Source organism: Scyliorhinus torazame, chromosome 13 (assembly GCF_047496885.1).
Source record: "Scyliorhinus torazame isolate Kashiwa2021f chromosome 13, sScyTor2.1, whole genome shotgun sequence".
Lineage (NCBI taxonomy): Eukaryota > Metazoa > Chordata > Chondrichthyes > Carcharhiniformes > Scyliorhinidae > Scyliorhinus > Scyliorhinus torazame.
In genome coordinates, this window is record NC_092719.1 from 74,863,736 (window position 1) to 74,889,585 (window position 25,850).

The 25,850-nt window shown below is 50.3% G+C and overlaps 1 protein-coding gene across 3 annotated transcripts in view; it reads right to left on the reverse strand.

The window, feature by feature from the left end:
- LOC140388118 (ATP-binding cassette sub-family C member 9-like) overlaps nt 1-25,850 on the reverse strand; it is a 299,102-nt gene that overhangs the window by 212,141 nt on the left and 61,111 nt on the right. For all 3 annotated transcript variants that reach the window (XM_072471781.1, XM_072471779.1, XM_072471780.1), the window contains exons 3-4: nt 7,627-7,748; nt 6,316-6,482 (exon numbers count right to left, since the gene is read on the reverse strand). In XM_072471781.1, coding sequence (XP_072327882.1) covers nt 6,316-6,482; nt 7,627-7,748 — 289 coding nt within the window. The remainder of the gene's footprint in view (nt 1-6,315; nt 6,483-7,626; nt 7,749-25,850) is intronic.

A 25,850-nucleotide genomic window follows, 5' to 3' on the forward strand; every position in this document is an offset into this window, starting at 1 on the left:
TTTCTAGGGAAAACAGGCCTAGCTTATTTAATCTTTCTTGATGGGGTATGCATCAATTCTTTTACCGAACTATCTGCCATATACAGACCAGAAAAGTTCCAGGTTTGATGCTTAATCTTGTTCTATTGACTGTTTTAGTAGTTGTGTACAATCTAACATTTGTAGCATTTTGCATCAAGAAAATTCTGTTCCCGATGTCCACTGAGCCCGAAGATTCAGATCAGAGAGTGCACAAGGAAAGAAGACAGGCTTAAAAAAAATAACCACTGGTTATGCTTCAGCTGAAATTGCTTCCAATTCTGGGCCACACAATTTAGGAAGGTGCAGAGAAGATTTACTAGCATGGTAACAGGGAGGAAGTACTTCAGTCCATAAGACCATAAGACATAGGAGCGAAAGTAAGGCCATTCGGCCCATCGAGTCCACTCTGCCATTCAATCATGGCTGATTTCAACTCCATTTACCCGCTCTCTCTCCATAGCCCTTAATTCCTCGAGAAATCAAGAATTTATCAACTTCTGTCTTAAAGACACTCAACGTCCCGGCCTCCACCGCCCTCTGTGGCAATGAATTCCACAGACCCACCACTCTCTGGCTGAAGAAATTTCTCCTCATCTCTGTTCTAAAGTGACTCCCTTTTATTCTAAGGCTGTGCCCCCGGGTCCTAGTCTCCCCTCTAATGGAAACAACTTCCCTACATCCACCCTATCTAAGCCATTCATTATCTTGTAAGTTTCTATTAGATCTCCCCTCAACCTCCTAAACTCCAATGAATATAATCCCAGGATCCTCAGACGTTCATCATATGTTAGGCCTACCATTCCTGGGATCATCCGTGTGAATCTCCGCTGGACCCGCTCCAGTGCCAGTATGTCCTTCCTGAGGTGTGGGGCCCAAAATTGCTCACAGTATTCTAAATGGGGCCTAACTAATGCTTTATAAAGCTTCAGAAGTACATCCCTGCTTTTATATTCCAAGCCTCTTGAGATGAATGACAACATTGCATTTGCTTTCTTAATTACGGACTCAACCTGCAAGTTTACCTTTAGAGAATCCTGGACTAGGACTCCCAAGTCCCTTTGCACTTCAGCATTATGAATTTTGTCACCGTTTAGAAAATAGTCCATGCCTCTATTCTTTTTTCCAAAGTGCAAGACCTCACACTTGCCCACGTTGAATTTCATCAGCCATTTCTTGGACCACTCTCCTAAACTGTCTAAATCTTTCTGCAGCCTCCCCACCTCCTCCATACTACCTGCCCCTCCACCTATCTTTGTATCATCGGCAAACTTAGCCAGAATGCCCCCAGTCCCGTCATCTAGATCGTTAATATATAAAGAGAACAGCTGTGGCCCCAACACTGAACCCTGCGGGACACCACTCGTCACCGGTTGCCATTCCGAAAAAGAACCTTTTATCCCAACTCTCTGCCTTCTGCCTGACAGCCAATCGTCAATCCATGTTAGTACCTTGCCTCGAATACCATGGGCCCTTATTTTACTCAGCAGTCTCCCGTGAGGCACCTTATCAAAGGCCTTTTGGAAGTCAAGATAGATAACATCCATTGGCTCTCCTTGGTCTAACCTATTTGTTATCTCTTCAAAGAACTCTAACAGGTTTGTCAGGCACGACCTCCCCTTACTAAATCCATGCTGACTTGTCCTAATCTGACCCTGCACTTCCAAGAATTTAGAAATCTCATCCTTAACAATGGATTCTAGAATTTTGCCAACAACCGAGGTTAGGCTAATTGGCCTATAATTTTCCATCTTTTTCCTTGTTCCCTTCTTGAACAGGGGGGTTACAACAGCGATTTTCCAATCCTCTGGGACTTTCCCGGACTCCAGTGACTTTTGAAAGATCATAACTAACGCCTCCACTATTTCTTCAGCTATCTCCTTTAGAACTCTAGGATGTAGTCCATCTGGGCCTGGAGATTTATCAATTTTTAGACCTCTTAGTTTCTCTAGCACTTTCTCCTTTGTGATGGCTACCATATTCAACTCTGCCCCCTGACTCTCCGGAATTGGTGGGATATTACTCATGTCTTCTACTGTGAAGACTGACGCAAAGTACTTATTTAGTTCCTCAGCTATTTCCTTGTCTCCCATCACAAAATTACCGGCGTCATTTTGGAGCGGCCCAATGTCAACTTTTGCCTCCCGTTTGTTTTTAATATATTTAAAGAAACTTTTACTATCATTCCTAATGTTACTGGCTAGCCTACCTTCATATTTGATCCTCTCTTTCCTTATTTCTCTCTTTGTTATCCTCTGTTTGTTTTTGTAGCCTTCCCAATCTTCTGACTTCCCACTACTCTTTGCCACATTATAGGCTTTCTCTTTTGCTTTGATGCATTCCCTAACTTCCTTTGTCAGCCATGGCTGCCTAATCCCCCCTCTGATAACCTTTCTTTTCATTGGGATGAACCTCTGCACTGTGTCCTCAATTACTCCCAGAAACTCCTGCCATTGCTGTTCTACTGTCTTTCTCCCTAGGCTCTGCTCCCAGTCAATTTTCGTCAGTTCCTCCCTCATGCCCCTGTAGTTACCTTTATTTAACTGTAACACCTTTACATCTGATTCTACCTTCTTTCTTTCAAATTGCAGATTGAATTCTACCATATTATGATCACTGCCTCCTAAGTGCTCCCTTACTTTAAGATCTTTAATCAAGTCTGGCTCATTACATAACACTAAGTCCAGAATGGCCTGTTCCCTCGTGGGCTCCATCACAAGCTGTTCCAAAAAGCCCTCCTGTAAACATTCAATGAATTCCCTTTCCTTGGGTCCACTGGCAGCATTACTTACCCAGTCCACCTGCATATTGAAGTCCCCCATGATCACTGTGACCTTGCCTTTCTGACATGCACTTTCTATTTCGTGGTGCATTTTGTGCCCCCGGTCCTGACCACTGTTAGGAGGCCTGTACATAACTCCCATTATGGTTTTTTTTGCCTTTGTGGTTCCTCAACTCTACCCACACAGACTCCACATCATCTGACCCTATGTCATTTAGTGCTATTGATTTAATTTCATTCCTAATTAACAAGGCAACCCCGCCCCCCTCTGCCCACCTCCCTGTCTTTTCGATAGGTTGTGAATCCCTGGATGTTTAAATGCCAGTCCTGAACCCCCTGCAACCATGTCTCTGTGATGCCTACCACGTCGTACCTGCCAGTCACAATCTGGGCCACAAGCTCATCTACCTTGTTCCGTACACTGCGTGCATTTAAATATAGCACCTTTAATTCTCTATTGACCGTCCCTTTTTGTTTTCTTAGTGTGGTGGACCTTGGTTTACTGAGCCTTTCCATACACTGTGTCATATTTTGTGGGATGGGGACTATCGTAACCTCTCCTGAGTTTTGTCTTTTCATGCTTTTTTGTATTCCTAAGCAGCTACGCTTCCCACTGATTACTTCACCTCTTGGTTCCCTGACTTTCCCTTCCCCCCCAATCTTTAGTTTAAAGTCCTATTGACCACCCTATTTATTCTTTTCGCCAGAACACAGGTCCCAGCTCGGTCCAGGTGGAGACCATCCCAACGGTATAGGTCCCCCCTGTCCCAAAACTGATGCCAGTTTTGATAGGCAGTCATGTGGAGAGACTGGAGAAATTGTTCTCCTTCTTACAAAGAAGGTTAGGTGAGACCCAATAAAGGTGCTCAAAACTAAGAGGGGTTTTCACAGAGTCACAAATTTGTTACAGTGCAGAACAAGGCCATTCGGCCCACTCTGTCTGCACCAACGCTCCAGTTAGCAATCCCTTTAATGCCATTCTACCACCTTCGTCCCGTAACCCTGCACATTCTTCCCTCAGATAACAATCTAATTCCGTTTTGAATGCTTCAATTGAACCTGCCTCCACCACATGATTGCTGCATGAAAAGTTCGTTCTCATGTCCCTTTTGCTTCTTTTGCCAATTACTTTGAATCTGTCCCCTCTCGTTCGTGATCCTTTCACGAGTGGCAACTGTTTTTCCAAATCTACTCTGTCCCATCCCCTCGTGATTTTGTATACCTTTAGCAAATAATGTGAAAATGCTTCCATTAGAAATGTGGATGGAGATATTCCGGATGGAGAAATCAGACTGTCACAAGGTAATTAGACATTCCCTGCTATTGCAGTGCTTCAGTGACACCACCTGCAGGAGGGTGTAATTTCAATGTGACATGTTTACATAGGCAATTTCCATTGTAATGTGGAACTTTGACAAAGTCGAAAGAGAGGCGCTGTCTCCACTGGTAACAGGATCGATAATCAGCACACAGGTTTAAGATAGTTAGCAAATTAAGTTGGGAGGAGGGGGGGGGGGGGGGGGGTGGAGGGAGATCAGCCTTGTATTGAACTGAAGGTTTGAATCAAATTCATGTAATTAAGAAAGCAAATGGAATGTTGGCCTTTATTCCAGGCGGATTTGAATATAGGGGTAAGGATGTCTTGATCCAATTATATGGAGCCTTGGCGAGACCATGCCTGGAGTATTGTGTGTAGTTTTGGCCTCCTGATCCAAGAAAGGATATACTTGCAACAAATGTTCACTGAATAATTTAGAAGAGCCAGTACAGGCTCAAAAAGTTGGGCGTGATCTATTGCCGTAATCGGCGCGGGGAGCGGCCAGGAGATCCCGGGGGAGGCCTCCTCCAGGATTCCCAACGACCGTTACACCTCGTGAGATCTAACCAGATCTCGCAAGATGTCGTGATCTGGTCCCGCCCAGTCTTGCACGGTTGAGTGAGTTTGAAAATCCACTTAGCCGTGCTGAGGCCGAATGGAGCGGCCATCCGCAATCTACCGACCTTGCCGAGGAGATCCCAGCCGAGCGCCGATTAGTACTGGTCTCCACAAACGGGGACCAGGTATGTTAGCACTTGAGGTCTCCCAGGCAATTGGAGGTCCTTTGGCAGTCGGCCTCTGGCCAGGCTGGCAGCTTGACATCGCGAGTGTCACCCAGGCACCTTGGCACTACCACACTGGTACCCTGGCCTGGTGGCAATACCAAGCTGACAGAGGCATTGCCAGGGTGTCAATCTGGTAGTACCAAGTGCCAATCTGGGATGTTGCACCCAACAGGGATCGGATCCGGGGGGGGTGCCCTGCCGGTATGTGGTGGGGGAGGGGGGGCTCCAGGACCCTCAGCAGTAGTTGGGGCATGAAGTGAGGTCCGGAGATCACATCGATTGGGGGGGGGGGGGGGGGGGGGGCGGGACGAGAGATTGGGGCCACCATTTAAAAGTGGCATCCCTATCTCTTCCTCTACTGAAGAGCTCCATCATCGGAGTGCGGGCTTGGGAGGGGGGAAAGAGGGTTGAGGGGGGGATGCTGTGCTGCTTCCCACTGGGGCCCTAAATAGCAACAGAGTGCCTTTTGGATAGCGGGGTTGTAGTGCCGGGAACGACCCTGTTAATCTCGCCCAGAATGGACTCTGATTTTCTTTTGGTTAGATCGTGGTATATTCTGTTTCTCTCTCCACAGATGCTGCCAGACCTACTGAGTTTATTCAGCATTTCCTGTTTTTATTTCAGATTTCCAGCATCTGCAGTATTTTGCATCTATTTTATTCAGTAAATTAAATCCTGGGATGGAGAGATAGTACACTATGAGGGAAGGTCAAATAGACTGGGCCTTTATTCTCTGGAGTTTAGAAGAATGAGAGGTGATCACATTCAAACAGACAAAATGCCGACAGTGCTCCACGGGGTAGAGGCAGATACACTGTGCAGCCACATAAATAGAATCATAGACTCACTGCAGTGCAGCAGGAGGTAATTCGACCCATCGAGTCTACACTGATCCTCCGAAAAAGCATCCTGCCTGGGCCCGCTCCCCTGCCTTACCTCTGTAACCCCTAATCTCACCCAATCTTTGGACACTAAGTGACAATTCAGAATGGCCGGCCGACCTAACCTGCACACCACAGCTACTGTAGCCTGTGTGGGTGCTCCGCCTCATGGCCTAATTGCCCAAATTCTCTCTCCCTCAATAAACCTCAAATCAGGAATTGGATGGACTACTCTCCATTTGCCTGGAAAGATGCAGGGGCAAAAATATTCAAGGCGTTCCACTTCATCCAGGGCAAAGCTGCCCACTGGGTCAGTAGCCCACCCACCACCTTAAGCACCCACTCCTTTTACCTTGTGCGTGCCACTGATCTTTTAGTTTCAATCAGCCCTGTGTGAATGCTGCCAAGGTCAAACTGACACATATAGGGCAGCGACATGCTCTGAATTTGCTGGGACAAGATTCCCTCGATTCTTGTGAAGCTAGCATTAAAAATTCCACTCGTTTACATAAGGGAAGAGGAACGACTTACCCTGAATATGATCACGTTTATTTCAATAGCCATCAATGATCCATAAAGAAAGACCAACATGAGGGTAATACAGAATCGAAGCTCAGATATGCTCACTCCGTGATGACAGTACTTCACCAGTTTAATGGTTTTGGTGATAAAAGCCAGGACCCAGTAGATAAAAAGGGCTGTGAAAACAAACATATTTGATCAGCAACAGGATACGGGATTTATACAGTGACGTTCATGTTGTAAAATCAATCAAGGTGTTCCACAGGAGTGTTTTCAGATGGAATTTGGCACTGAGCTATGCAGGAGATGTTATAGCTCGATCAAAGAAGCAAATCTTACAAAGGAACATGAAGGAAGAGAGAGAGTTGGAGAGGCAACAAAGCTTAAAGTGGAAATTCAAGAATTTTCCAAATGCATGTCTGCCGGTGGTGCAGCAAAGGAAATTAGGGGGTGCTCAAACTGTCCTTAGCGTAACAAAACTTCTTTATTCACAGATTCAGGTATAAAATCCAATCTTTGGCTCCAAGCTCCATTTTGCTTCTGCAGGACATTTTCTTTCAGAATGTTAGGACTATTCTCGTTTCCAAGAATTGCCGAGATCTTTCCCATCTCTTAAATCACCCGTGGCCATTTGTGTTTCAATCCGTAACAGAGCCACAAGAATCGCCTTCACTAACTGATCTCATATACCCAAGTATGTGGGGCCCAAGGGGTGCCACACTTCATGGCGGGCACCAATGCCACCAGGAATACATCAGCCTCACATTGCAGAAACGTTAGTGCTGGACTGGCATAAAGTGAGCGCCCAGGCATCACCCTGCTCCTGCCAGAGACTACATTCTGCCTGTTACTTGAGCTCCTGCCTTTAATTGTCCCTAACCTGAAGAGTCTAAGTTGCTCTTTTCACCAAGACACATTGCCCAATGAGGTCCACTTCTGCCCATCAAGAAGCTGGAACATCGAATAGCAAATGGCAAACAAGCCGCCTGGTGTTACACCAGGTACCTAATGGGCCAGGGAATGCGGAAACTTCCTGCAGCCGCTTTGATTCCCCACTTTTGACTGCTGCCCCCTTAGAAATGGTTCACCCTGTAAGGATGTGGGCTAAGGGCAGCTAGGAAACGTGAAACTAAAGGTCTCAGCATATCCAGTCCTACCTATATTTATGACAAATCCCACATTGGAGGATGTTCAGGACAGGTGGGTCTGTCAATTATCGATCGTAAAATTACTTTTGCTATTCCCAACAACAAGGCACTATGAAGAGAACTGTAAATCAGCACTAGCTTTGTCCAGCAGAAATTGGAAATGCACTCTCACCTAATAGTAACTTTGGAAAGTTGGACGTTTCGATATTATGGTAGTATACGATAGATGTAATTCCAGCTATGAATCCCATGATAGCAGGCATAAATAGATGAAGGTGATGAGTATCCATTTTTCTGTTGCAGCAAAGGAACAGAAAACAAAATGAGCGTTTGATTGAAACATAGGACTGTTATTTTGGGGGTAAGCATAAGAGCATAAGAGACCATATTAAACAATTTTGCAGTGTGCAAATCATAGAATTATACAACACTGAATGAGGCCATTTGGCTCACCAGGTCTATGATGAAACTATTCACTAATTTATCCCGCTCTCCTGTTCTTTCCCCCAAATCCTTCAAATTTATTTTCTTCACAAATAATCTTTCTTTTGAGAAGTTACTACATAATCGGCCTTTCAGGAAGCCCATTCCAGATCACAACAACTTGCCGCATTGAAAAATAAGCCTTGTCTTGTATTCAATCAGCATGCTCTGGTTACTGAGCCTTAGACCAGTTGAGCCATTATTTTCCTACTAAAAATTGTTTAAATTGAGGAGTGGTCAAGGGAGGAGAAGCAGCCATGGTGACGGTCGATTGTTGAGGTGAGCTGGTTAGAAGGTCCGTCTCAGTTGTCTGGGACTTTGTTCCAGTTATGTTAGATGATTTTATGTCCCTTTTAGCTTCCATACCAACTCATGCCCCCACACCAAACACGCCGATGCCAACTCATTCCCATTCATTCAGTGCACACTATATATGTAACCAATGAGTTATTTCATAACAATGGCACGTATAGGACTGCTAATTTAGGGAGGGGGGGGGGTGGGGGGGAAATTGCAAATCTTCTTTTGAATGGGGCATTAACATTTGAGTTCCAGGAGAAGTGTATCTGAGAGAGATACGCCTCCCAAAGATGCACTGGGGAACACCCACAACCACCCCCTCCCACTACCTCCCTGAGGTGCCCCGGATTCAAATCACAAACTTCAGATGGTTCTAAGTATCAATTATCAATCGTATCAGAAAAAAACTGAACCACTTCTAACTCCTGGGTAACTATAGCACTGACCCATCCTGCCCCACCCCCACTGAGGATTACAGACCCGCCTTCACTACCACCACCCTCCTTCCCCCAAGGGACTTCCCACCTGTCAGCAATACTCCTCCCAGATCCCCACTGAACTACTCCCCAAACTCCTTCAAATTCCCCTGCAGGCCTGACCCTCTCTCCCAGTACCACCCCCTGACTAACCCTCTGATCGGCCACAGGACACCCCCCCATTACCACCACCCAATACCCATGGGACTCCTCCCGACCCTCAATAACCCCAACTTTCCCCCTACCAAGCCAACCTGACCTGACACCCCAGGCAGACCCAGCCCTACTTGGCCCAACTCCTGTCCCCCTAACCTATCCCACACCAGCCCTGCACCCTGAACCCCCCTTGCCCCCGCCACTCCAAATCCTACTCACTTACCATAGACTCTTACCTTCTCCCTGGCTTGTCAAAATGGCTGGACCTTGATACTTACCTGCTTTACGGTAGATAGTGCAGTAAAGAAGCAGACTTGGTTTACTTACCTTCGACTGAGCTGCCCTTCACTATCGGCCTTGGGAACCTTGAGACAGAAGGTTGAGCACGATAGGAGCGGCTGGATTTCAAGGTAAGTAATTATAGGCGGAGTGGCAATCCCACTAAATTTTCTGGCGTAGGTGTAAGATATGAACATGGGTAAAGGATTGTTAGCTCACAGGAAGCAGAGAGTAGGGGAAAAATGGGTATTTTTCTAGTTGCCGAACTGTAACTTGTGGAGTGCCACAGGGGTCAGTGCTGGGAGATCGATTACAAAGATATGCAGAGGGACAGGTGGTATTGAGGTAGCAGGGGGGCTGTGGAAGGACTATGACAGGCTAGGAGAAGGAGCAAAGAAGTGGCTGAAGGAATACAACATGGAAAAGTGTGAGGTTATGCACTTTGGTAGGAAGAATGGAGGCATAGACTATTTTCTAAATGGGAAAAGACTTAGGGATTCAGAAGGACAAAGGGATTTAGGCGCCCTCGTTCAAGATTTTCTTAAGGTTAACGTGCAGGTTCAGTCGGCAGTAAGGAAGGCAAATGCAATGTTAGCATTCATGTCGAGAGGGCTAGAATACAATAGCTGGGATGTACTTCTGAGGCTGTATAAGGCTCTGGTCAGACCCCATTAAGAGTATTATGAGCAGTTTTGGGTCCCGTATCTACATAAGGATGTGCTGGCCTTGGAAAGGCCCAGAGGAGATTCAAAAGAACGATCTCTGGAATGAAGAGCTTGCCATATGAGGAACAGTTGAGGACTCTGGGTCTGTACTCGTTGGAGGTTAGAAGGATGAGGGGGGATCTTATTGAAACTTGCAGGAAACTGAGAGGCCTGGATAGAATGGATGAGGAGAGGATGTTTCCACTAGCATGAAAAACAGAGGCCACAGTCTCAGACTGAAGGTACGTTCCTTTAAAACATAGATGTGGAGGAATTTCTTAAGCCAGAGGATGGTGGAACTTTTTGCCGCAGAAGGCTGTGGAGGCCAAACCACTGAGTGTCTTTTAGACAGAGATAGATAGTTTCTTGATTAATAAGAGGTTCAAGGGGTTGTGGGGAGAAGACAGGAGAATGGGGATGAGAAACATATCAGCCATGATTAAATGGTGGAGCTTGCCATAATATACATAAGTATATCATGGTGCAGACACACACTGATGGACACACAGTGGGACCAATCAACACACACAACACCGCAGCCAATCACCAGTGAGAGCACACGCACTATAAAGACTGGGGGCATCAGAGTTCCCGCTCATTTGAGTAGCAGCTAGCTAGGAGTACAGAGCTCACAACCTGCAACACAGACATTCACCATGTACTGGGTGCATCGACTGGTTAGGACAAGGCAAAGGTCTTTAGTTAAAGCCAGTATCGTATTAACCCAAAGACTGAGTATGTTTAAACGGTTAATGATTCAATAAAATAGTGTTGCACTATTTCAAGTGTTGGTGACCTGTATGTGATCCAGAACACCCAACACATCATGATACCAGGAGTGGTTGCATACTAGCACTTCTTAGACCTACCTGCAAGTGATCTGCCTTCCGCCAGCATTCCGTCATCCTGCAACATGGACAACATCAGCCCGCCGCCGCCGCTCCGCATCGCCAGCAACCTAGGGGCCAACTGGAAGATATTCAAACAGCGCTTCCAGCTCTTCCTCGAAGCCACAGACAGGGAGGGCGCCTCTGATACCAGAAAGATTGCTCTTCTCCTCTCCACGGCCGGGGACCATGCCATCCACATTTTCAACTCTCTCACCTTTGCGGATGATGAAGATAAAACGAAGTTCAAGACGGTCCTCCTCAAGTTTGACACTCACTGCAGCGTAGAAGTGAATGAAAGTTTTGAGCGCTACGTGTTCCAGCAGCGTTTTCAGAGTAAGGATGAACCTTTCCAATCCTCTCACGCACCTCCTCATCCTCGCGCAGTCTTGCAGCTACGGGCCCACCTCCGACTCCATGATACGCGACCAGATCGTTTTCGGCATTCAGTCGGACCCCCTGCGTCAGCAGCGCCTCAAAGTAAAGCAACTCACTAGCGACCGCCATCGAGACCTGTGTCTCACATGAAGACGCCACGAGTCGGTATTCCCATATACAAGCGGCTGAAACGGCGCGGCGGAATGGGTCCAAGTGATTGAGCACCTCCAGGGCCTCAGCCTGGATGAGGGCAGCCATTTTGCGCGCTTTTCATGGACTCCCGCGCTTGTACGCACCAAACAAGGGGACGGCGATGTTGAGGAACGTGATGCGCAGGCACGCACGACCACACCGCGCATGCGCAGTAGTGCAGCGAACGTGCTGACATCACGACATGCGGCAACTGTGGCTCCGCCGATTTAAAGCAGCAATGCCCCGCAAAATCTCGACAATGCCTACGATGTGGCAGACTTGGCCACTATGCTGCCTTCTGCCGAACAGCTCAGCCTGCCAATTCATATCGCTTCAGCCAGCCTCGCCGGAATGTTCGGGCAATTCAACCCACGGTCACCGAGTCCGATGCGGACCTCCCACACAGCAGTGACACTGAGGACCCGAAGGCGCCTTTTCGAGTCGGTGTCATAACGAAAAACAGGCTGTCCCCGAAGCAAAGACACCAGCCGCTGTCGGTACACAGCATCGATCCAGACGATGAGTGGTGTGCCACCCTGACGGTCAACCAGTCCCAAATACGATTCCGCCTGGACACTGGTGCCTCCGCCAATCTCATGGCATGGTCTGCTTTCCAAAGCCTTCGTGTCAAACCAGCTATCCTTCCATCAGCCTGCCAGCTATTGGATTATGATGGCAACGTCATTCCTACTAGCGGCTCGTGCCAACTTGAAGTGATGCACAGGTCACGCAAAGCCATCCTTCCCTTCGAGATCGTGGGCTCCTCGAAAGACTCCCTGCTTGGCGCACAGGTATGCAAGCTATTGAAACTCATTCAGAGAGTGCACTCTCTCTCTCCTGATGACACGTCTGCCTTCCAGGACGCTGTCTTCAGGGCGCAACTCGACGCCGTCATCGACCAGCACCGCGACATCTTCGAAGGCATGGGCACGCTCCCATATACTTACAAGATCCTACTCAAACAGAACGCCACACCTGTGGTGCATGCACCTCGCAGGGTCCCAGCATCCCTTAAGGACTGCCTCAAGCAGCAGCTGCAGGACCTCCAGGACCAAGGAGTGATCTCCAGAGTTACGGAACCAACCGACTGGGTGAGTTCCATGGTGTGTGTAAAAAAGCCTTCCGGCGAGCTGAGAATTTGCATTGATCCCAAGGATCTGAATCGCAATATCATGAGGGAGCATTATCCAATTCCCAAGCGCGAAGAGATCACATGCGAGATGGCTCGCGCCAAGCTCTTCACCAAACTCGACACCTCGAAAGGATTCTGGCAAATCCAGCTCGACAAATCCAGCAGGAAACTGTGTACATTTAATACCCCCTTTGGCAGATATTGTTACAACAAGATGCCGTTTGGGATCATATCTGTTTCAGTTGTGTTCCACAGGATCATAGAACAAATGATGGAAGGCATTGAAGGTGTTCGCGTCTATAACGACGACATAATCATTTGGTCCACCACCCCACAGGAGCATGTCAGTCGCCTCCAGCGCGTGTTCAAATGCATACGTGAGCAGGGCCTACTCCTCAACAGAGCCAAATGCTCATTTGGTCAGACGGAACTCAAGTTCCTAGGGGACCACATCTCCCAGTTGGGTGTGCGGCCGGATGCGGACAAGGTGGCTGCTATCACAGCCATGAAAACGCCAGAGGATAAGAAGGCAGCCCTCCGATTTCTGGGCATGGTCAACTTTTTAGGGAAATTCATCCCTAACCTCGCCTCTCATACCACGGCGCTCAGGAACCCGGTCAGGAAGACGACAAACTTCCAATGGATTCCTGCCCACGAGCGCGAATGGAGAGAACTCAAAACCAAACTGACCACGGCCCCGGTCTTAGCTTTCTTTGATCCAGCGAAAGAGACAAAAATTTCAACCGATGCCAGCCAATCCGGCATTGGGGCAGTGCTCCTGCAATGCGATGTGGCCTCATCATGGGCCCCCGTTGCATATGCGTCACGCGCCATGACCCCCACGGAACAGCGCTATGCGCAGATAGAAAAGGAGTGCCTGGGCCTTCTGACCCGAGTCGTCAAGTTTCACGATTATGTGTACGGCCTTCCTCAATTCACCGTCGAGACCGACCATCGCCCGTTGGTCAATATAATACAGAAAGACTTGAACGATATGACGCCTCGCCTCCACGTATTCTTCTCAAGCTCTGGCGATACGACTTCCAGCTGGTATACACCCCAGGCAAAGACCTCATCATTGCCGACGCTCTCTCCAGGGCAGTCAACACTCCGAGTAACCCAGCGGGATTCGTCTGCCAGGTTGACGCCCATGTGGCCTTCGTGGCCTCCAATCTACCTGCCACGGATGAACGCCTCGTCCAAATTTGCCGCGAGACGGCGGCTGACCCTTTGCTACAATGTGTCATGCGCCACCTAACGGACGGGTGGCTCAAGGGCCAATGCCCGCAGTTCTATAATGTCAGAGATGATCTGGCGGTAGTAGATGGTGTTCTACTGAAACTGGACCGCATTGTCATCCCGCATAGCAGGCGCCAGCTCGTCTTGGAACAGCTACACGAGGGCCATCTTGGCGTGGAAAAATGCCGCCGACGGGTCTGAGAGGCAGTGTACTGGCCCAGCATCAATGACGACATCGCCAACACAGTGCTCAACTGCCCCACTTGTCAGCGCTTCCAGCCGGCCCCATGAGTTGGTCATGTCCCCTTGGACCAAGGTAGGCATCGACCTATTCCACGCGCTGGGCAGGGACTATGTCCTGATTGTAGACTACTTTTCAAACTACCTGGAGGTGGTACATTTACACATCACACCGTCTGCAGTAATCCGTGCCTGTAAGGAAACCTTTGCTCGACATGGCATCCCACTCGCTGTGATGTCGGACAATGGCCCCTGCTTCGCAAGCCAGGAATGGTCCAACTTTGCCAGGAGGTACAACTTTGTGCATGTGACATCCAGTCCCCTGTACCCCAATCCAACGGCAAAGGGAGTACACATAGTCAAACGGCTCCTCTGCAAGGCTGCCGATGCTGGGTCCGATTTCTACCTCACATTGCTGGCCTATCGCTCGGGCCCACTGTCCACTGGCCTGTCGCCAGCCCAGCTGCTCATGGGTCACACCCTGAGGACGACACTGCCGTCCATTCATGCCCCAGACCTCAACCATGTTCCGGTCCTTCAATGAATGCAGCTGTCTCGTGCACAGAACAAGGCGGCTCATGACTCCCTGCTCTGGCTCCAGATGACAACGTCCGCATCCATCTTCCGGATGGTGGCTGGTCTGCAACCGCTGTGGTTCTTCGGCAGGTGGCCCCCCGCTCGTTCCTGGTTCGTCTACCGGATGGCTCCATTCTGCGCCGCAATCGACGTGCCCTTCGTCTCGTTCCGCGCTCGCTATGTGATCCTCCACCATTGCAACGCCCTCCTGTTGACCCTGACCTGGATCATGCAGAGATTCCGGTCACTCTGCATCCTCCTCACTCTGATGCAGTCCAGCTCGATCCTCAGCCGGCGGCTCCCGACCCACCCTTGAGGCGGTCAACCAGAACTCGTCGCCCACCTCAGAGACTTAATTTGTGAACTTTGTGGACTTATGGACTTTCTGATTTGTTCTGTTCTTCCGTTTAATCGTTCAAGTGGTTTGTATAGAGTGCTCATCTCGGTATTCTTGTGACACACTGTTTTTCTGCACCAGGCACCTTCCCATGTAAATAGCTTAGTTTTCATGTACATAGTCCTGTAAATATTTCGCACACACGTAGTCAGGAACATTCACCATACACTATTTATTGCCACGCAGGTACATTTTTTATAAAAGGGGGGATGTCATAATATATACCAGTATATCATGGTGCAGACACACACTGATGGACACACAGTGGGACCAATCAACACACACAACACCGCAGCCAATCACCAGTGAGAGCGCATGTGCTATAAAGACAGGGGGCATCAGAGTTCCCGCTCATTCGAGTTGCAGCTAGCTAGGAGGACAGAGCTCACAGCCTGCAGCACAGACATTCACCATGTGCTGAGTGCATCGACTGGTTAGGCCAAGGCAAAGGTATTTAGTTAAAGCTAGTATCGTATTAACCCACAGCCTGAGTATGTTTAAACAGTTAATAATTCAATAAAATAGTGTTGCACTATTTCAAGTGTTGGTGACCTGTATGTGATCCAGAACACCCAACACATCAGAGCTGACTCGATGGACCGAGTGGTCTAATTCTGCTCCAATGTCTTATAGTCTTATTTATTATTTATATCAGTGGCTTGGATGAAGAGATCGAAACTATGGGAACTAAATCTGCCAATGACACCAAGAGAAGTCGGAAAGAAAGTTGTCAAGAAGAGGTAAAGAGTTTACAAAAGAATATAGATAAGATAACTCAGCCCTGTCAATCCTGCAAGGTCCTTCAAGGTACATCTGGGGGCTTGTGGCACAATTGGGAGAGCTGTCTCACAGACTCATCAAGCAACAGCCTGACATAGTCATATTCACAGAATCATATCTTGCAGGTAATGTCCCGGACACCACCATTGCCATCTCTGGGCATATCCTGCCCCCCCCCCCCCACACCCCCCCCGCACCACCCCCCCCCCCCCCCCCCCCGCCACCCCCCCCCCCCCCCCCCCACCCCCCAGCAGAGGTGGTGGCACAGCCCTATACAGTCAGGAGGGGGTTGTCCTCGGAGTCCTCAACATCAGCTCAGGGCCCCATGAAGCCTCACGGCATCAGGTCATAAATGTGGAAGGAAACCTCCTGCTAATTACCACGTGTTGTGGGATAGATTCCAAACAGATCTTGCAACTCGAAGCAGGGAATCCTTGAGGCGCTGTGGGTCATCAACAGCAGCACAATTGTAGTAGCCACCATGTATAACCTCATGGCCTTGCATACCCCCCATGCTAGTATTACCATGAAGCCAAAGATCAACCCTGGTTCAATGAAGAGTGAAGGAGGGCATGGCAGGCGCAGCAGCAGGCATCCTAAAAATGAAGGGTTAACCTGGTGAAGCTACAACACAGGACTACTTCCATCCAAACAGCATAAGCAACAAGCGATAGACAGAGCGAAGCAATTCCACAACCATCGGATCAGATCTAAGCTCTGCAGTCCTGCCACACCCAGCCATGAATGGTGGTGGACAATTAAACAACTCACTGGAGGAAAAGGCTTCACACACAAATATCTCCATTTTCTTTTTTTTTAAAATATATTTTATTCAACTTTTTCGGCCATACAAAACTGTACAAAGGTTTTTCCCCTTTTTACAACAGCAAAACAATATAAATAACCGTGACCGTATTTTAACAAATAAATAAATAATATATAAACTAAATGGCAACTGCCATAACAAAAATAATAGCTCTCCCAAATAATAAAATCAGCAATTCAATATACATAACCAAGTACCAATATCTTTACAAAAACACCCCTGAGGACCCACCTGAGCCCTCCCCCCTGGGTTGCTGCTGTTACCTTCCCATTTCCTTTATCGTTCTGCGAGGTAGTTAATGAACGGTTGCTATCGCCTGGTGAACCCCTGAGCCGAACCCCTTAGTGCAAACTTTATCCGTTCCAGTTTTATAAACCCTGCCATGTCATTTATCCAGGTCTCCACGCCCGGAGGCTTGGCTTCCTTCCACATAAGCAGTATCCTTCGCCGGGCTACTAGGGACGCAAAGGCCAAAACATCAGCCTCTCTCGCCTCCTGCACTCCCGGCTCTTCGGCAACCCCGAATATAGCCAGCCCCCAGCCTGGCTCGACCCGGACCCCCACCACCTTTGAAAGCACCTTCGCCACCCCCAGCCAGAACCCCTGCAGTGCCGGGCATGACCAAAACATGTGGGTGTGGTTTGCTGGGCTTCTTGAGCATCACCCACACCTATCCTCTACCCCAAAAAATTTACTGAGCCTAGCTCCGGTCATATGTGCCCTGTGCAAAACCTTAAATTGTATCAGGCTAAGCCTGGCGCACGAGGACGAAGAGTTTACCCTACGTAGGGCACCTGACCACAGCCCCTCTTCAATCTCTTCCCCCAGCTCTTCCTCCCATTTTCCCTTCAGCTCATCCACCATGTTCTCCCCCTCTTCTCTCATTTCCCTGTATATATCTGACACCCTACCATCCCCCACCCATGTCCCTGAGATCACTCTGTCCTGAATCTCCTGCGTCGGGAGCTGCGGGAATTCCCTCACCTGTTGCCTCGCAAAAGCCCTCAGTTGCATGTATCGAAATTCATTCCCTTGGGGCAACCCATATTTTTCCGTCAGCGCTCCCAGACTCGCAAACGTCCCGTCCAAGAACAGATCCCTCAGTTGCACAATCCCAGCTCTCTGCCATGCTCCAAATCCCCCATCTATTCTCCCCGGGACAAACCTATGATTATTTCTTATCGGGGACCGCACCAAGGCTCTCGTCATTCCCCTATGCCGTCTCCACTGCCCCCAAATTTTCAGTGTTGCCACCACCACTGGACTTGTGGTGTATTTCTTCGGGGAGAACGGCAGCGGTGCCGTCACCAGTGCTTGTAGGCTGGTTCCTTTGCAGGACGCCATCTCCAATCTCTTCCACGCTGCTCCCTCCCCTTCTCCCATCCACTTACACACCATTGAAACATTGGCGGCCCAATAGTACTCACTTAAGCTCGGTAGTGCCAGTCCCCCCTCTCCCTGCTACGCTGCAAGAACCCCCTCCTCACTCTCGGGGTCTTCCCAGCCCACACAAAACTCATAACGCTTTTCTCGATCTTCTTGAAAAAAGCCTTCGTGACCATCACCGGGAGGCACTGAAACACAAAACGGAATCTCGGGAGGACTACCATTTTGACCGCCTGCACCCTCCCCACCAGTGACAGGGGCACCATGTCCCATCTCTTAAAATCCTCCTCCATCTGTTCCACCAATCGTGTTAAATTAAGCCTATGTAAGGTTCCCCAACTCCTGGCTATCTGGATCCCCAAGTACCGGAAATCCCTTGCTACCCTCCTCAGCGGTAAATCCTCTATTCCCCTGCTCTGCTCCCCCGGATGTACCACAAACAACTCACTCTTCCCCATGTTCAATTTGTACCCCGTGAATTCCCCAAATTCCCCGAGCGTCTGCATTATCTCAGGCATCCCCTCCACCGGGTCCGCAACATACAGCAGTAAATCATCTGCATACAATGATACCCGGTGTTCTTCTCCTCCCCTGAGTACTCCCCTCCACTTCCTGGAGCCCCTCAGTGCTATGGCCAGGGGCCCAATTACCAATGCAAACAGTAACGGAGACAGGGGACACCCCTGCCTCGTCCCTCTATAAAGACGGAAATAGTCAGACCTCTGCCTGTTCGTGATCACACTTGCCACCGGGGCCCTATATAGCAGCTGTACCCATCCAATGAACCCTTCACCGAAACCAAATCTCCTCAACACTTCCCACAGGTAGTCCCACTCGACCCTGTCAAATGCTTTCTCGGCATCCATCGCCACCACTATCTCCGCCTCCCCCTCTGGTGGGGGCATCATCATCACCCCTAGCAGCCTTCGTATGTTCGTGTTCAGCTGTCTCCCAGTTTGATCCTCATGGACCACCCCCGGGACACAATCCTCTATCCTCGTCACCATTACCTTGGCCAGGAGCTTAGCATCTACATTCAAAAGGGAAATGGGCCTGTAGGACCCACACTGCAGCGGGTCTTTATCCTTCTTCAAAAGTAACGATATTGTCGCCTCCGACATAGTCGGGGGCAACTTCCCCCTTTCCCTGGCCTCATTAAAGGTTCTCGTCAAAAGCGGGGCCAGTAGGTCTATATATTTCCTATAAAATTCCACCGGCAACGCATCCGGTCCCGGGGCCTTCCCCGCCTGCATGCTCCCAATCCCCTTTACCGCCTCCCCACATCAATCTGTGCTCCCAGTCCCGCCCTCTCCTGCTCCTCCATCTTCGGGAATTCCAGCTGATCCAGGAAATGCATCATTCCCTCCTTCCCTTCCGGGGGCTGAGCCTTATACAACCTCTCATAGAATGTCTTAAACACCCCATTCACTCTCTCCGCTCCCCGTTCCATCTCTCCCTCCTCATCCCTCACCCCACCTATCTCCCTCGCCGCTCCCCTCTTCCTCAATTGTTGGGCCAGTAACCGACTCGCCTTCTCTCCATATTCATACTGCACTCCCTGTGCCCTCCTCCACTGTGCCTCTGCCTTACCCGTGGTCAGCAGGTCAAATTCCACATGTAACCTTTGTCTTTCCCTGTACAGTCCCTCCTCCGGTGCCCCTGCATATTGCCTGTCCACCCTCAGAAGTTCTCTCAGCAATCGCTCCCTTTCTTTACTCTCTTGCTTCCCTTTGTGTGCCCTTATGGATATCAGTTCCCCTCTGACCACCGCCTTCAACGCCTCCCAGACCACTCCCACCTGAACCTCTCCATTGTCATTAAACTCCAAGTACCTTTCGATACACCCCCTCACCCTTAGACATATCCCCTCATCCGCCAACAGGCCCATATCCATTCTCCAGAGTGGGTGCTGTTCCTTTCCCTCTCCTACCTCCAGATCTACCCAGTGTGGAGCGTGGTCCGAGATGGCTATGACCGTGTATTCCGTCCCTGTCACCTTCGGAATCGGTGCCCTTCCCAGGACAAAAAAGTCTATCCGTGAATATACCTTGTGAACATGGGAGAAGAATGAGAACTCCTTACTCCTCGGTCTGCTAAATCTCCAAGGGTCTACTCCTCCCATCTGCTCCATGAAGTCCTTAAGCACCTTGGCCGCTGCCGGCCTCCTCCCGGTCCTGGACCTCGACCGGTCCAGCCCTGGATCAAGCACTGTATTGAAATCTCCCCCCATTACCAACTTTCCCGCCTCCAGGTCTGGGATACGCTCCAACATACGCCTCATGAAGTTTGCATCATCCCAGCTCGGGGCGTACACGTTCACCAGAACCACCGCCTCCCCTTGCAGTCTGCCACTCACCATCACGTATCGACCCCCACTATCCGCCACTCTGGTCTTTGTCTCAAACAGTATACCGTTTCCCCACTAAAATAGCCACCCCCTTATTCTTTGCATCCAAACCCGAATTAAACACCTGTCCCACCCATCCTTTACGTAGTCTGACCTGATCTGTCAATTTCAGGTGCGTCTCCTGCAACATAACCACATCTGCCTTTAATTTCTTTAGGTGTGCGAGTACCCGTGCCCTTTTAATCGGCCCGTTCAGCCCTCTCAGGTTCCACGTGATCAACCGGGTTGGGGGGCTCTTTACCCCCCCCCCCCCTTGTCGACTAGCCATCCCATTTTTTACCCCAGCTCCTCACCCGGTTCCCACGTACCCGTATATCCCCCCGACGGCGCCCTCCCGCCTCGACCCCCCCGCCCCATAACAGCTCCCCCCTCCCTTTAGCAGCAGCAACCCAGTTAGCTCCCTCCACCCCCTCTCCCTCCGCTAGATCCCCCTCTAGCATAATTACACCCCCCATGTTGCTCCCAGAAGTCAGCGAACTCTGGCTGACCTCGGCTTCCCCGTTTGCCTTCGGCCTCTCACTGTGCGAGGCCCCCACCTTCCTGCGTCCCTGTTCCCGCCATAATTACCATAACGCGGGAACGAGGCCCGCGTTTCCCACTCAGCCCCGCTTTCCTACCCACCGGCGCCCACAGTTCCTCATACTCCCCCCCCCGCCCCCCCCCCCCAAACGAGGGGAAGAGAGAAAATTTACAGGATTAAAGAGTTAACAATTGAAAAATCATCCCCCCCCCCCCTTCCTAGTCCCACATAGTCACCCCACCACATTGTCCCAGAAGCTCTTTCTCTCGCCAGACTATTCCAGCTTCTCGTCCACTATGAATGTCCACGCCTCTTCTGCCGTCTCAAAGTAGTGGTGCTTCCCTTGGTGTGTGACCCACAGTCTTGCCGGTTGCAGCATTCCAAATTTCACCTTCTTTTTGTGAAGCACCGCCTTAGCCCGATTGAAACTTGCCCTCCTTCTTGCCACCTCCGCACTCCAATCCTGGTATTCACGGATCACCGCGTTCTCCCAACTGCAGCTCCGAATTTTCTTCGTCCATCTTAGGACCATCTCTCTGTCATTATAGCGGTGAAACCTCACCACTATGGCTCGAGGTATTTCTCCTGCCCTTGGTCTTCGCGCCATAACTCGATAAGCTCCCTCCACCTCCAAAGGGCCCGTCGGGGCCTCCGATCCCATTAGCGAGTGAAGCATCGTGCTCACATATGCCCCGAAGTCCGCCCCCTCTGCGCCCTCGGGAAGACCTAAGACTCTTAGATTCTTCCTCCTCGAATTATTCTCCAGGGCTTCCAACCTCTCCACACACCTCTTGTGCTGCGCCTCGTGCGTCTCTGTCTTCACCGCCAGGCCCTGAATTTCATCTTCATTTCCAGCAGCCTTTGCCTTCACGACCCGAAGCTCCAGCTCCTGGGTCCTCTGCGCCTCCTTTAGCCCTTCAATCGCCTGTAGCATCGGGGCCAACACCTCCTTCTTCAGCTCTTCCACACAGCGCCGCAAGAACTCTTGTTGCTCCGGGCCCCATATCGAACGGCCACCTTCCGACGCCATCTTGCTTCGAGCTTCCCTTCTTTGCCGCTGCTCCGAAGGATCCACTGCAATCCTGCCGCTATCCTCTCCTTTTTCCATCAGTATCCGGGGGGATTCCCTTCTATTTCACCGCACAGTGATTTTGGCCGTTTAAAATTGCCGTTGGGGCTCTTATCAAGAGCCCAAAAGTCCGTTCCAACGGGAGCTGCCAAAACGTGCGACTTGGCTGGTCATCACCGCACCCGGAAGTCAAAATATCTCCATTTTCAATGGTTGGGGTGCACATCAATGCAAAATACAATGCTGAAGCACTTGCAACCATCTTCAGCTAGAAGTGCCAAGTGGATGATCTTTCTCAGCCTTCCTCTGAGGATCCCAGCATCACAGTTACCAATATTCAGCCAATTCAATTCATAGAATCCAAAGAATTCATAGAATTCCTACAGTGCAAAAGGAAGCCATTCAGCCCATTGAGTCTGCAGCAACCCTCCGAAAGAGAACTCTACCTAGATCTACTTCCCACCCTTTCCCCGTAACCTCGAACATTGATCCACTTAACCTCACATCTCAGAAACTAAGGGGCAATTTAGCATTGCCAATCCACCTAACCAGTACATCTTTGGACTGTGGGAGAAAACCGGAGCACCTGGAGGAAACCCGCGCAGACACGGGGAGAACCGACAAACTCCAGTCACCCAAGGCTGGAATCGAACCTGGGTCCCTGGCACTGTGAGACAGCAATGCTAATGACTGTGCCACCGTGCCGCCCAGATTCACTCCACATGAAAACAAGAAATGTCTGAAGGCACTGGTTACTGCAAAGGCCATTGGCCCTGACTATATCCGGCAATAGTACTGACGGGTTGTGCTTCAGAACTTGCCGTGCCCTGAGCCAAGTTGTTCCAGTACAGTTACAACACTGGCATCTATCTAGTAATGTGCAAAATTGCCCGACTGTATAGCGCTGTGCCACCACCTCTGCTGGGGGGCGGGGGGTGCGGGCGGGGGCAGGATATGCCCAGAGATGGCAATGGTGGTGTCCGGGACATTACCTGCAAGATATGATTCTGTGAATATGACTATGTCAGGCTGTTGCTTGATGAGTCTGTGAGACAGCTCTCCCAATTGTGCCACAAGCCCCCAGATGTACCTTGAAGGACCTTGCAGGATTGACAGGGCTGAGTTATCTTATCTATATTCTTTTGTAAACTCTTTACCTCTTCTTGACAACTTTCTTTCCGACTTCTCTTGGTGTCATTGGCAGACTTAGTTCCCATAGTTTCGATCCCTTCATCCAAGCCACTGATATAGATAATAAATAAGACTATAAGACATTGGAGCAGAATTAGGCCACTCGGTCCATCGCGTCAGCTCTGATGTGTTGGGTGTTCTGGATCACATACAGGTCACCAACACTTGAAATAGTGCAACACTATTTTATTGAATTATTAACTGTTTAAACATACTCAGACTGTGGGTTAATACGATACTAGCTTTAACTAAAGACCTTTGCCTTGTCCTAACCAGTCGATGCACTCAGCACATGGTGAATGTCTGTGCTGCAGGCTGTGAGCTCTGTCCTCCTAGCTAGCTGCAACTCGAATGAGCGGGAACTCTGATGCCCCCTGTCTTTATAGTGCGTGTGCTCTCACTGGTGATTGGCTGCGGTGTTGTGTGTGTTGATTGGTCCCACTGTGTGTCCATCAGTGTGTGTCTGCACCATGATATACTGGTATATATTGTGACATCCCCCCTTTTATAAAAAATGTACCTGCGTGGCAATAAATAGTGTATGGTGAATGTTCCTGACTACGTGTGTGCGAAATATTTACAAGACTACGTACATGAAAACTAAGCTATTTACATGGGAAGGTGCCTGGTGCAGAAAAACAGCGTGTCACAAGAATACCGAGATGAACACTATATACAAACCACTTGAACGATTAAACGGAAGAACAGAATAAATCAGAAAGTCCATAAGTCCACAAAGTTCACAAATTAAGTCTCTGAGGTGGGCGACGAATTCTGGTTGACCGCCTCAAGGGTGGGTCGGGAGCCGCCGGTTCAGGAGCGGGCTGGACAGCGTCAGAGTGAGGAGGACGCAGAGTGACCGGAATCTCTGCATAGTCCAGGTCAACAGGAGGGCGTGGCAATGGTGGAGGATCACGTAGCGAGCGCGGAACGAGATGAAGGGCACGTCGATTGCGGCGCAGAATGGAGCCCATCCGGTAGACGAACCAGGAACGAGCGGGGGGCCACCTGCCGAAGAACCACAGCGGTTGCAGACCAGCCACCTTCCGGAAGATGGATGCGGATGTTGTCATCTGGAGCCAGAGCAGGGAGATCAGCTGCACGGGCGTCATGAGCCGCCTTGTGCTGTGCACGAGACAGCTGCATTCATTGAAGGACCGGAACATGGTCGAGGTCTGGGGCATGAATGGACGGCAGTGTCGTCCTCAGGGTGCGACCCATGAGCAGCTGGGCTGGCGACAGGCCAGTGGACAGTGGGGCCGAGCGATAGGCCAGCAATGTGAGGTAGAAATCGGACCCAGCATCGGCAGCCTTGCAGAGGAGCCGTTTGACTATGTGGACACCCTTCTCCGCTTTGCCGTTGGATTGGGGGTACAGGGGACTGGATGTCACATGCACAAAGTCTACCTCCTGGCAAAGTTGGACCATTCCTGGCTTGCGAAGCAAGGGCCATTGTCCGACATCACAGTGAGCGGGATACCGTGTCGAGCAAAGGTGTCCTTACAGGCACGGATGACTGCAGACGGTGTGATGTCGTGTAAACGTACCACCTCCAGGTAGTTTGAAAAGTAGTCTACAATCAGGACATAGTCCCTGCCCAGCGCGTGGTACAGGTCGATGCCTACCTTGGTCCAAGGGGACGTGACAAACTCATGGGGCTGTAGGGTCTCACGTGGTTGGGCCGGCTGGAAGCGCTGACAAGTGGGGCAGTTGAGCACTGTGTTGGCGATGTCGTCATTGATGCCGGGCCAGTACACTGCCTCTCAGGCCCGTCGGCGGCATTTTTCCATGCCAAGATGGCCCTCGTGTAGCTGTTCCAAGACGAGCTGGCGCATGCTCTCAATCATCAGTAAATTGGTGGAAGGAGTCATCAACAGTGCCAACAAGAAGAACTTACTCAGCTCACTGATGCTCAGTTTGGATTCTGCCAGGATCACTCAACTCCTGTCTGCATTTTTGCCCTTGGTTCAAACATGGACAATAGAGTTTATCTCCAGAGGTGAGCGTGACTGCCCTTGACATCAAGGCAGCATTTGACTGAGTATGGCATCAAGGAGCCCTAGCAACACTGGAGTCATTGGGAATTCAGGGGAAACATCTCCAATGGTTGGAGTCATTCTTGACAATAGAAGATGGTTCTACTTGCTGGAGATCAATCATCTCAGTCACAGGACATCATTGCAAGAGTTCCTCAGGGTAGTGTCCTAGGCCCAACCATCGTGAGCTCTTTCATCAATGACTTTCCTTCCAACGTAAGATCAGGGGCGAAATTCTCCAGAAACGGCGCGATGTCCGCCGACTGGCGCCCAAAACGGCGCAAATCAGCCGGGCATCGCGCCGCCCCAAAGGTGCGGAATGCTCCGCATCTTTGGGGGCCCAGCCCTAACCTTGAGGGGCTAGGCCCACGCTGGACGAATTTCCGCCCCGCCAGCTGGCGGAAAAGGCCTTTGGTGCCCCGCCAGCTGGCGCGGAAATGACATCTCCGGGCGGCGCATGCGCGGGAGCGTTAGCGGCCTCTGACGGCATTGCCACGCATGCACAGTGGAGGGAGTCTCTTCCGCCTCCGCCATCGTGAAGACCGTGGCAGAGGCGGAAGGGAAAGAGTGCCCCCACGGCACAGGCCCGCCCGCGGATCGGTGGGTCTCGATCGCGGGCCAGGCCACCGCGGGAGCATCCCCCGGGCCCAGATCGCCCCGTGCCCCCCCCAGGACCCCGAAGCCCGCCCGCGCCGCCTTGTCTCGCCAGTAAGGTAGGTGGTTTAATCTACGCCGGTGGGAC